We start from the raw sequence: 13695 nt of genomic DNA, 5'->3' as shown, positions 1-13695 counted from the left end.
CAATATACTAAAATTAGATAATGTCAATATAATGTATTAAGAGTTGTACCTGAAGTAGAGATTATATTAAAAATATTAACAACTAATAATATGGCATGTGCTTTGTTAACAACCAATGTGGTATAAACACCGACCAATCACCCATACGGTTAGTGCAGGGTCTGGGGCACCTTTTGTTGTGCTAAGCATTATTTCCTCTTTTGCTTGATCATGAAGCCATGGCAGGATATATTAATGTAAAGGCTTCAATTAAAACTGAGAAATAAAAAAGGTTATATAGACAGCCAAAAAGCATGATCAGATCTGTATTTCAAAAGGATCACTTTGGTGGCTAAGTAAAGGGCAGAGAGAGGGGAGACACAGTGAAGACTAGAGAAGGTAGAACCTATAATACCACAGATGGGAGCAAGCTAAAGGGGAGCAAGTAAGTATGTTTTCAGGTATAGTAATGAGAACATGGAAGAGGGATGACAGGAAGACTTTCTTTAAACCTTCACTTTAAATTGTTATGGACTCCAATTATAAATAAGTATGGCCAAATCATAACTAATTTTACAAATGCCTAGGTCTAACATTGTTTACAACAACAATAACATATAAACGAATAACACAGTCTTATTAATTGGATGCATGGCTCTCTTTAAGACCTAGATCTTTAAATGCAGGCCAAAACACACAAGCGGTTTTTCACTTGATTTAAGTATTTCATTACTTATAGAACATATTTATCTTAAACTTTTGTCAGTAGTATAGTATTTTGAAAGTAATTTACTTAAAGAAATAAACAATTATGACTAACTTAGAAGAATGTAATTTTAAAACTCTATGAACCTGACTTTAGTTAAGTTTCTATGTAACTATAACCATGTTTCCTAAATTAAAATCTCAGCTTACTTTTAGACATGACAAAAGCCTGCCTATCTTTGCCTTTAGTGTTTATTACTGAATGATCACTCCCATGATTTTAGGAATTGTTTTGAGGGTATTTAAATTCTATAAACTTAAATCCCAAAGTAAATTTCACAATATAACTACAACCCATTATCATATCTTTTTCCCAAGACCACCACCCATTCTTCTATGTTATTTAATCTACTCAATCAATCAAATCAGTCTAGGTGTTGTCTTCAACTCCTCCTTTTATTTAGCCTTCCACATCCAGTTAGCAAACTGATTTTCTGAAAATCTATCATCCGTTCTCTATCTCCATTGCTGCTGCCATGCTCAAAGCCCTCAAACTTTGCTTCTTGAGCTGTTTCATCTCCTAGTGTCTCTCCTCCATGCATGTACCCTTCTAATCTATCCTGCACAATGCTGCCAGAATGAGCTAAGATGTAAAGTTGATTGATTTTATTCTTCAAAGAAATCCCACTGCTGACAAGACAAAATCCAAATCTATCCTGCAAAGCCCTAGCCCACCCAACCAACTTTATCTCATGTAACAACTCTAACCCCACCCTCTATTTGAGCCACATAGAACGATTTGAAGTCCCCTAACACACATCATTGAGTTTCACACCTTCACATTTTTGCTTCCAAGTGAAGAAGTCTGGTTGAGAAGAAGAAGAGACATCTAGGCAAACTTATATTCACCTTTGAAGATTTAGCTCAAGCATCTCTCTTATAAAAGCCTTTTCTGACTCTTTATCCTCAAGCAAAATCAAGAAGAATCAATTCCTTCATTTGCAGCCCATGGTATCCAGTGCAGTCTTCTTTCACAGGCCCTCCAACACTGCTGCCCTCACTCATTTATGTAATTGTCTATCTTCATTAGACTGACATCTTCCTGAAAGGCAAGACTGACGTTCTTTCTACCTCTGCACTCCGTACTCTTCCTACTGATGTTTCATAAATTTCTGTGGCTAAATGACATTTTAAAATTACCACTCCTTACTTACCAAACTGAAACTGCTTGTTGTCCATGAGGCGAATAGATGCCGGAGCACATCTCTGTTTTAAAAAGAAAAAAAAAAAAGTGATACAAATTTAATACAGTAAGAAGCTAGACAGGTAGAATGTGAATATTATCTTTCTATATTTAGGAGATCAAGAGCTTAGTTCCTAAGGATTTACAGAGGAAAAAAAGTTAACTTTTCATATACTTTTATGAAGACAAATATCAATGACTTCTATAAAATATTTGGAGAGAAGAAATCTACAGATATAGATAAATAAATACAAACATAAGTTAACAGATTTTAAATTTATCAGCAGAAAAAGCTGCCTAATGTCTGGCAAAGACATATGAGAATATCCTAAAAGAAATACCAGACCCCAAAGTGGATTATTTTAGAACAAAGATGTTTCTAAAACTAAAATCCAGTGCCTCAAGTATTATGCCATTTTATGAACTATACTGTATTTTATCCACAGTAAAGGTAGAAGATGAAGACATTCTGACTTTTAGATGAGCACTATTTCAGGCAAACCACACAGCCTCCCAAAATCACTTAAAACACAGACACATGCACACACAGCTTTAAAGTCATATTCCAAACAAAAATTACATTAAAACTATGTTATTTTCTATTTTGTAGTCTTATTAAATGTATAATAGTTTAAAAATGTTAAAGAAATGTACTACCTGAGTAATTTGAAATATTGGCATAAGGGTATCTTTGTAGTTGGGTTGATACTTCTAAAAACGTTACCAGTTTCCAAAAATACTAAAGGAAAATCAGTTTTCTTCACGTTTACAAATCTGAAATGTTTTTCATAAAGTGGGCACATTGACTTCTAATAAAATATACAAAGCCTGATTAGACCAAATTTCTTTTCTTCATAAGTAGAATATACATATAACATATATATTTATATATTCTAGCTTAAGCACATAAGTAAAATATGAGACAGTAACAGCCACTCTGTCATTCATAACAAAAACATTTTAAATTCCTACCAGCAACTTGTAAATTCCATCTCCTGCTATCAACCACATTCTACCGCACCTTTATCAATGGCAAGTATTATTAATGAAAACAATTCACATAAGTACACATATATCAGAAAATGGGAGGGGATGGGCGCAGTGGCTCACACTTGCAATCCTAGCACTTTGTGAGGCTGAGGTGGGCAAATCACTTTAGGACAGGAGCTCAAGACCAGCCTGACCAACATGGCAAAAGCTTGTCTCTACTAAAAACACAAAAATTAACTGGGCGTGGTGGTATACACCTATAATCCCAGCTACTTGGGAGGCTGAGGCATGAGAATCATGCCTGGGAAGCAGAGTTTGCAGTGAGCGAAGATTGTGCCACTGCACTCCAGCCTGGGCAACAGTGCAAGACCTTGTCTCAAAAACAAAACAAAACAAAACAAAAAAAAGGGGGGGGGGGGGAAGGAAAGTATATTATTACATTTAGTATAGTAAATTTCTATGGGTATTTAATCTTTAAAACAATTAAAATATGCAGGTCTTGATTAAATCTTGGTTTGCAAACACTATTCATAAAACATATCTTGGAGATAACTGGAATAATCTTATATAATGAATATTAGATGGCATTAACAAATTACTGTTGATTGGCCAGTCGCAGTGGCTCACACCTGTAATCCCAGCACTTTGGGAAGCCAAGGGAGGCAGACTGCCCGAGGTCAGGAGTTCAAGACCAGCCTGGCCAACATGGTGAAACCCCATCTCTACTAAAAATACAAAAAAAAAAAAAAAAGAAATTAGTCAGACATGGTGGCACACACCTGTAGTCCCAGCTACTCAGGAGGCTGAGACAGGAGAATTGCTTGAACCCAGGAGGCAGAAGTTGCAGTGAACCACTGCACTCCAGCCTGCTGGGCGACAGAGCGAGACTCTGTCTCAAAAAAAAAAAAAAATTACTACTGATTTTCTTAGACAAGAAAATGGTATTGTAGTTATAAAGAAGAACACTATTCTGTCTTTAGGAGACGGTGCTGATGTATTTAGGTTAAGTGCTGTAAAGTCTGCAACCTAGGCTGGGTGTGGCGGCTCACACCTATAATCTCAGCATTTTGGGAGGCTGAGGCGGTGGATCACCAGAGGTCAGGAGTTCGAGACCAGCCTGACCAACATGGTGAAACCCCATCTCTACTAAAAATACAGTATTACCCAGCCGTGGTGGTGCATGCCTGTAATCCCAGCTACTTGGGAGGCTGAGGCAGGAGAATCACTTGAACCTAGGAGGCGGAGGTTGCAGTGAGCCGAGATTGCACCACTGCACTCCAGCCTGGGCAACAAAAGCAAAATTCTGTCTTTAAAAAAAAAAAAAAAAAAGTCTGCAACTTAATTTCAAATGGTCCAAAAAACATATACACGTACATGTTAAACAGAGCAAAAACTTAATTATTGTTGAATATATGAAGTGGATAGACAGGTGATCACTGTACCAGTCTTTCAAATTTTCTGTATGCTTAAAATTTTCAAATTAAAAAGCTGGAAAAAAGGCAAGAAAGCTCCTGGGCAACTGCTGTATCATGTAGCAACTAATATTCAATTATATTGAGTGTGATTTTAACTTGATAATCAAGTCACATAAGCTAGCTATCCAGTATTCCTATTAGTATCAAGGAGGCATAGTAGATGGTAACAGACAAACACTATCAAAAAAGAACTAATAAGCTAAAGAATTTTTTTAATTTTAGATATTAAATTATTTTAACATGAACTTTTTTGAAATTATCTAATTCAAACCAACAGTTTTAAAGTCTCGTACTTCAATAGTACCAGATTTTTTAAAAGTCAGTAGAGTTTTTCAGTTATTGTCATAACTAAATTCTTATATAAGTAAAGCACTCAAAAATAGCATCTAGGTTGGTTTATGATCTCCTGGTAATTGATATTTGCAAATCACTGCACATCATTCTAAATATACAAAGCTGAAAACGTTTCTTATAATTCAAAATAATTAACAGTTACCACTACAGTTAACTAAATAGAAGATTCTATAATCAAGAGATCAAAATAATGTTACTATTCTTAAAAAACAACATCAATTTGAGTTACTATACGTACAGTTAAGATTAGGTTATGTTTCCACTGCTTTAAAACTAATTTGGTAGGTTTAAAAAAACCACAAAAGATTGCCTTTAAAAGTTAGAGACAGCACAAGTTCTGAGAATTTGAGCTCTAAATTCACTCCCATGTTATTTACTAATGCAGGGCTGAGAGTATTCCACAGATTTTGTAAAGGAGGGAAAAAGGTCCTTGAGTTAAAGTGACCCCTGCTGGTAAGCGATCAAAACTAACCTGAGAGGGAATATTTTTACAAATTTTAATGATGGGTTAATGATAAATTCAGGGAATTCAAGAACACTCAGACAGAAATTGCTTACTAAAAGTGAGCTAATGAAATAATTGATTTCTTTCCTGCTACAATAAATGTACCCTTACTAGAATCTCTCAAATCATCGAACTTGTACCTAAGTATATTTTATACTTAATAGTCTGAAACTATATGAAACCTGATATGGACTAATACAGAAATATCAGTATACTTTTTGTACTTTAATAATGAAATAAATAACCACGATGACTTCACAACATGGATACAAGACTGACTTAGTCAAATTGCTGGCAATTTCTTCCCTTTAGGGATGCTACAACCAGGAATTTACTTGATTGCATAATCTGAATAGTAAAAACTATTCTGATTAGTCTTATTTACTTAGTACTCTCTGCACTAACTTAAAAAGCAACATATTTCTCAATCCTATCATTTTATTTAAAAATATTTCCTTGGCCAGGCGCGGTGGCTCACGCCTGTAATCCCAGCACTTTAGGAGGCCGAGGCAGGCGGATCACAAGGTCAGGAGATCGAGACCATCCTGGCTAACACAGTGAAATCCTGTCTCGACTAAAAATACAAAAAATTAGTCTGGTGTGGTGGCAGGCGCCTGTAGTCCCAGCTACTGGGGAGGCTGAGGCAGAAGAATGGCATGAACCCGGGAGGCAGAGCTTGCAGTGAGCCGAGATCGCACCACTGCACTCCAGCCTGGGCAATAGAGCGAGACTCCGTTTCAAAAAAAAAAAAAAAAAGAAACATCAAAATATTTCTGCAAAACTGGTTTTTCTAAAACTAAGTCATAGCTCTTACTTGTCACAGAAAAAATCAGAACTTGTAATTCAGATGAGACATATTTGAGAAGGCACCCCTTAAAAGACTAGATACCAGCAAAATAAATTCAACATTAACATATATTTCACATGTCTGAGGGGTTTCTGCTAACGTAATGTCATAAGGATAAACTATAAAAGTATAAGCATTGAATGGCAGCCATGTAACTGGTCCATGGCTAAGGAACGAATTATACTTGATTGAAAACATTTGTTTCCTCAAAGGGTAAATCCACATCCTATGTAGGCTCTGGAACAGCCCAAATTCTTGAGCCTAGAGACTACATTGGAAATAGACTATCAATCTCATGTTGTATCAGAAGCAAATGCTTCAATACTAAACTCCATGTGCTATACAAAAATTTGGGCACAAAAAATTATCATAATATGCAACATCCTCACTAGAAGTGAGGAACCACATATAACTGCATACTATCCATTGCATTATGTTGGTTATCAAGCTAAGAGCACACTACCTCAAATAAGGCACACAACAAAATTGATTAATTTAAAAGTTCAAATCCCAGCACTTTGGGAGGCCGAGGCAGGTGGATCACAAGGTCAGGAAATCGAGACAATCCTGGCTAACACGGTGAAACCCTGTCTCTACTAAAAATACAAAAACAAAATTAGCAGGGCGTGGTGGCGGGCGCCTGTAGTCCCAGCTACTCAGGAGCCTGAGGCAGGAGAATGGCATGAACCTGGGAGGTGGAGCTTGCAGTGAGCTGAGATGGCACCACTGCACTCCAGCCTGGGTGACAGAGCGAGAATCCGTCTCAAAAAAAAAAAAAAGTTCAAAAAAGGCTATGTAAAAAAAGATAATCTGTTAAATGTGAATTTCTGGACATAAAAACTTAAAATGTAGACAAATTCTTCTAACTAATAAGTCAGAGTTGGTATCACAGATGAAATGATAGACTATTTAAGGCTACAGTTATTACTGGTTGGTCATCTTAGAGATGACATACTGACTTACAGCTAGGAGTCCGTATGATAAACAATAAGAACTTTTTATTTTGACAAGTCAATTGTTGCTTGGTTTTAAAGAACAAAATAATACATAATAGGGAGTGAATATTGCCCTCCACTTATATTAAGGAAAAGACCAAAAGATAATGCCAGTGTCCTAATTATAACTTTATAGTTTTTCAGTTTAGTAAAGGTATAATAACTTATTCTGAGTGGCTTCTGGTAGAGAACATGTCTCATAACTGTCTTAATTTTGCTGGATCAAACAGTAAATGATCCAATTAACCAAACACTTGACTAGGGTTATTCTCTCTGCTTCAGAGGAAAAAACGCATGACACAAAAAAAATGATTTAAAATAATTTCAGTTTCTCTATGTAATAAATACTCCCAAGAATTACTGTTGAATAAAAAGAAGTTTTAAGTGTTTTATAAGGTAAGTGCTAAACCTGACTCCTTCTAATTTATTTGAACTCCTCCAAGATAAATTAAGTTTAAAACAGAACAATTCGTAAAATTTATGTCTTCCCAAATTATAATCTAAAATCATTAAAACAAACAAACAAAAAACCCCAAACCTTTATCAGTTTAAAATTGTTTAAAATAAAAGTGATAGAAGGAAGGAAAAATTACCCTCTGTCAAAAGGTAGTGGGAAGAAAAGCTGCATTTTCATCTATAATTCTAAAAACCTAGTTCGAAGAAACTAGGTTTTACTGAGAAGAGTTTTGAGAGGAATGAGTACTAATCAATACCAAATACAGTTTTTCCTCTTGTTGGAATAAATGCTCCTCTCAAAATACCATAGGGCACTACTCCTAAGTTTTTATTGAAAACAAACAAAAAAACCCCAAACTTCAGAAACTGCTTCTGAGCTTGTTTTAACACTCGGTTTTCCTTTTAACCTTGTAAAGACATCGTTACTTCCAAACTAACAATTTTATTTATCTCTTTTAGAGAATAATAACACATTATATCTAACACTGATATGCTGATTAAAAAAACATTATTTTCCTCCTCTTCATAGGCTACAGCAGGAAATGTATTTTCTGAGAAAGTCTTAAAAATCATTTACCCATCTACTGAATAAAGGAGGAGATTATACTGGACTGCCACTTATGAGAAAGAATCACATTAATCTTCCACTAAATCCTCCTTTCTAGCTTCTCACAAGGCAGTGAAGTATTGAAAGAGGATACTTCCTCACATGGACAAAGATCGGATGAGAGACTTTAGTAGAATCCTTCTAATGCTAGTATAAGGTTGCTTAATTTATTTCCTTCAGTAAGAATAGTAATAAAAAATACATATAGCCCACTTTGCTATTTGTGAACAGTCATGTATGTTCTTTCCCAAAAGATATTTATCCAAAATTACAGTTTCCCATTTCAAAAGCAACTTGAATCTGAAAATATTGCAAAGATGGAAGTGCTATAAAATGACAGTGAAGAATTACAAGCAACCAATTCATTATTCAATCAAGAATTTGGCACAATCATAAGCCATGTACCATCTACTTTAATGGATCTTAATTCCCCTGCTATCAACTGAAATTCCAAATCCCAAATTGAACAATGACTAGTGCCAAAACCCGATTTTTTCAATTTTTCTGCCTGAAAACACTATTACAAAGGAAAGCAGCAAATACTGTACCACTCTTGACATATGAGACTTGTATGTTCTACAAACTAATATACAACTTTCCCTAAACCATTATAAAACCTTTTATCCATTTCCAGGTAAGATAAACATTAATGCCTCTCTACATGTGCATTATAATAGAAGTAAAATATGTAGGTTTCCAAAACTGTTAGATGTCCAAATCCCAGTAACTACTCTTAGCAATTGCTCCATTATTAAGAGCAATGCTCGAGAATAGAATATTATCTATCTGGACTTTTAAAATCAGTTTCAAGTAAGACAAACTTTCTAGTCCATAATATTTATATTTCTAAAAACTGTCAATTACTAAGTACATAGAACCGAATTGTCATAGCTATAGACTAGAAAGGACCTTTCTTTACGACCTGCTTTTTTAACCACATGGTAGCACTGTCTATCAATCATTATCTTTATTTTGTTCCAAGATATATAGCTAATACAGTTTTTTTTGTTTGTTTTTTGAGACAGGGTCTTGCTCTGTTGCCCAGGCTGAAGTACAGTGGCACGATCACGACTCACAGCAGCCTCGACCTCCTGGGCTCAATGGATCCTCTCACCTCAGCCTCCAGAGTAGCTAGGACTACAGGCACATGCCTCTATACCCAGCTAATTTTTGTATTTTTTATAGAGACAGGGTTTCGCCATGTTGCCCAGACTGGTCTCAAACTCCTGGGCTCAAGTGATCTGCCTGCCTCAGCTTCTTAAAGTGCTGAGATTACAGATGTGAGCCACCGCACCTGGCTCACTATAGTTTTGTGTAGTGAATTTAGATTATAGTCATTGGGTGAACATCCTAAGAATGTTTTTAAATGAGTAAAAGGACAAGTTTCACTGATTTCTGCAAGGATGAAGGAAAATTCCATACTTGCTTTTCAATAGCACAAGTAGGTCTTCTGTGTCACTTTCTATCAGGGGCATATCGAATTGTAATAAAAACTGTATCAGATTACACAACTATTTATGGTGGAAATGTTGGAAATCAACATTTCCATTGTAATGAAATTATAAACTTAGTATTTTGATACATTTGTACATCACTTCTTATTAATGAAATTTAAGATAGATTTACATGTAAGTATTTGCAGTGTGGAAAAGTAGATGGAGCATCAAGAAAACATAAAATATGCACACATCTAATCAAAAGCTTTATGAGTGTACTAAATCTGTGTTCTATAGAGGGGAGATATTATTGAAGGGGCAGAGTTGGTCAATACAGACTGAACACGACCTCTCTGAGATCTTTTGTTGAAAATAAATACAAATCCAAACTACTTTTATAACTTCTGTAATTTTTTAAAAAATCTAATTTGGGGCCGGGCATGGTGGCTCATGCCAGCAATCTCTACACTTTGGGAGGCCTAAACTGGAGGATCGCTTGAGTCCAGGAGTTCAAGACCAGCCTGGGGAACACAGGGAGATCCCATCTCTACAAAAGTTTAAAAAAAAATTAGCCAGGTATAGTGGTGTGTGCCTATGGTCCCAGCTATTCAGGAAGCTGAGGTGGTAGGATCACCTGCATCCAGGAGATTGAGAGGCTGCGTTGAGCTGTGATCATGCCACTGCACTCCAGCCTGGATGAGAAAGTGAGACCCTGTCTCAAAAAGGAAAAATCTAATTTGGCATTCATATTTTTTTCATAAAATTAGAGGCAATAATGGTGAATTAGAATTATGTCATTCAAGACTTGAACAAGAAATGACATGAACTACAATTCTTTAATAACACTTTTTGTGGCTGGGCATGGTGGCTCACGACTGTAATCCCAGCAATTTGGGAGGCCGGGGCGGGCGGATCACCTGAGGTCAGGAGTTCGAGACAAGCCTGGCCAACACGGCAAAATCCCATCTCTACTAAAAATACAAAAAAATCTGCTGGGCATGGTGGTGGTTGCCTATAATCCCAGCTACTCGGGAGGCTGAGGCAAGAGAATTGCTTGAATCCGGGAGTCAGAGGTTGCAGTGCATTGAGATTGCGCCATTGCACTCCAGCCTGGGAGACAGAGTAGGATTCCATCTTAAAAAAACAAACAAAAAAACACACTTTTTGTGGGGGGAATAGTGAAGCTCATCAAAGACAGAGGGAAAATAAAACTATTTAAGACAAGCAGGGGATGGAATTTTCCTTCATCCTTACACAAATCAGTAAAACTTGTCCTTTTATTCATTTTAAAAAATTCTTAGGATGTTCACCCAATGACTGTAATCCAAAATCATTACACAAGGATAAATCATAATACAAAATGAAAACACTTGAAATTTTAAAAGCTGCTCATTAAGAACAGTCTGAAATTAATGAAAATATATATGGAAACATCCGTGTTTTATTTTTCAATTAGTGAACTTCTGGTCACTTAAAAAAAAAAAAAACACCCTAGCTTCCTGTTCTTTTATGTATTAATTCATAGGCAAAACCATAAGGCTCTGCAAGTTCTTTTACTTCTTAATATCTGGGGTATCTTAATTTGAAACTCCTTTCCTCTGCCTTTGAATGATGGAATATTTTAGAAACAAGTAACAGAACACACTGGAATGTCACCACTCAGTGCTCAGATGTTACTTTAGTATAACAAATACTATTTACTCCAAAAACTTATCTCCAATCCTCCTCTACTTAATAATCCTTTAATGTTTTAAATATTATTGCCACCTCGTCATTTTAGCAAACATGGTGTTAATACTATATACTCTAGCTCCCTAACCATAATATCGTATTCCCAAAGTTCTAGTGAATTAGGGCCTCTAATGTAAGGATTTCAACTGTTACTAATCACTTCTGCCTTACCACTACCAAAGTAACTTGCCACAAGTCCAAGAATGCTTATTCCAGGACCCTACTTCCTTTTGAATCTTCTCCCTACCCAGGAGTAGTGTAGCAATCAAGATCAAAGGACCTATACTAAGTCTAGCAATCTAACTGACAAGTAAGTGAAGCTACTTGAAAATTACAAAAATTACCACATCAGCTGGTGAATTAGGTGGTCATATAGCTGTACTTCATGAAAGTGGGAAGCTGCCAGACAGAATGAGTGTCTTAGAAAGTAAAACTTTATGAGTGTATGGAATAAACAGCACTGGGAATGATATATATATGTGAGTAAATAATGTATATATTTTTTCTCATTTTAAAGTTCTTTAAAGCATTAATAGTGGTTGTCTTGAGATGATGGGAAAATGAGAGACTCTTGACATTTTACATTTCTGTACCTTACAAATTCCAAGATAAACATAGACTACTTGCTCGATATGATCCCTTTGCCTCAACAGATTCTTCCTCCACACTGCTCTGGATATCAGGAAGCTGACCTATATGGGTCACATCAAAAACTCCCTTGTCCTCAAGATTCTACTTGGGTATAGCTAATAGAAGTATTAAAATTTCAGGAGTTTGAAGAAAGAAAAAAAAAGAGAGGCTAGAGTACATTCCCTTGACTTCCTCCCTGCTGGGAAAAGTTGAATTAAGAATTATTCATAGACAGTTGTAGTTTAAACAATAAACCAAATGCCGAGAGAGATGTAGAAATTTCCATACTGACAGAACTAAATACATAAATAAAATTACTTAGCATTATCTTGTCTTAAAAAAAATCTTAATAATATATTTTTTAAGGAGGGGAGAAAATAAAAATTCTTTTTAGCTTATTACACATACTATATTCCTTAATTTAAGCTACAGCTTAGATAATATTATGAAACAAAGTATAGCCTAGTAGCAGCACATTCTATGAATTGATGAAGTTGAATTACCTATATTTAAATTTTGGGGTCTTTGATATTTAGCCATTACTTTTAATTTCAATAAATGTCTCAATTTAAATTAAATATCACTTCAATTAATCATAAAATATCTTACCCAAAAATAACTTAAGACACATAACAGTCAATAAAAGGCAAAGTCATCTGAAGCTACCAATCAAAGTATTATCTTACCTTGGCTTACAATCATATAGCAATCTAGACCAAGAAATAGGTTTGATAGCAATATACTTACTCAAAGAAATAGTAACTGCACTTAAAGGATGACTGTACAACACTACCTTTTCATACAGAACTGGGTAAAAGCCAAAAATATAATACAACTAAAAATGAAGATTAGTTGTAACATATCACAATCAACTATGTAGTAGAATTTGAAAAATATAAATACATAAACATATATATATGTATATATATATATTTTTTCTTTTACCTGTTTTGCAATTTCTCTTAAACAGGCTACTCCTTGTTCAAAATTAGGGAAAGCTACTGAGCCATACTTTTGGTATTCAGGGACTGGTCTGATTTTTATTGTAGCTTCTGTTATTACACCAAGAGTTCCTGAAAAAAAGAAGGGGGAACAATCCAGTACATCACATGACAATTTTCTAAATCATATTTAAATCTATTTAATCTATTAATTCAATTTATTATGCACATTTAAATTTATCAAGTCTACCTGGGGAATAATGGCTACTCAAGTCATTCTAGAAAAAATTATAAAATTAAGCAAATTTTACAATTTCTCAAAAAAGCTTTAGGAATATGCTTTACTTAGTCATGTACAAATATTTTTCAACATTTTAAAGTAAACTTTCTCCAAGGTTACTTTTAAATGGTTTTTAAAGTATTACAACTTATTAAAATAAAAAAATTGAAAAACAATGGGTTCTTATGTCTCATATGTATTCAGACAAAAGTGTATTTTGATATTTGTGCTTATTTTTAGTCTTAAAAACAATTTATTGGGCAAAAAAACCCTAACCTTCAATGAGAATCTAAGATGATAGAAGAAGTCTGAGGAAATATTATCTTGCTTTTTTTCCTAAGAATTAATAGAAAGAAAAGATAAAGGCATTACTGAGATGCCCTTTTAAGAAACAAAAAATACCAGATGGAGACAAAGTAGTCATTATAAATATCTAACATAAGATGACCACCAATAAAAGAAATGCTCTTTAAAAAGAAAAAATAAAAACACACACACAAATTAAAAAACGAAAAAACAAA

The 13695-nt window shown here is 34.8% G+C and overlaps 1 protein-coding gene across 3 annotated transcripts in view; it reads right to left on the bottom strand.

Moving 5' to 3' along the window:
* Positions 1–13695, bottom strand: part of AGPS (alkylglycerone phosphate synthase) — a 149458-nt gene that overhangs the window by 47021 nt on the left and 88742 nt on the right. For all 3 annotated transcript variants that reach the window (XM_003815523.5, XM_055108799.2, XM_063595447.1), the window contains 2 exons: positions 12899–13026; positions 1899–1950 (listed from right to left, as the gene is read on the bottom strand). In XM_003815523.5, the coding sequence (XP_003815571.5) occupies positions 1899–1950; positions 12899–13026 (180 nt within the window). The remainder of the gene's footprint in view (positions 1–1898; positions 1951–12898; positions 13027–13695) is intronic.

The sequence above is a fragment of the Pan paniscus genome, chromosome 13 (genome assembly GCF_029289425.2).
Source record: "Pan paniscus chromosome 13, NHGRI_mPanPan1-v2.0_pri, whole genome shotgun sequence".
NCBI classification, from domain to species: Eukaryota; Metazoa; Chordata; class Mammalia; order Primates; family Hominidae; genus Pan; species Pan paniscus.
The sequence above is the reverse complement of the archived record's forward strand: the minus strand, read 5'-3'. Positions and strand labels throughout refer to the sequence as shown.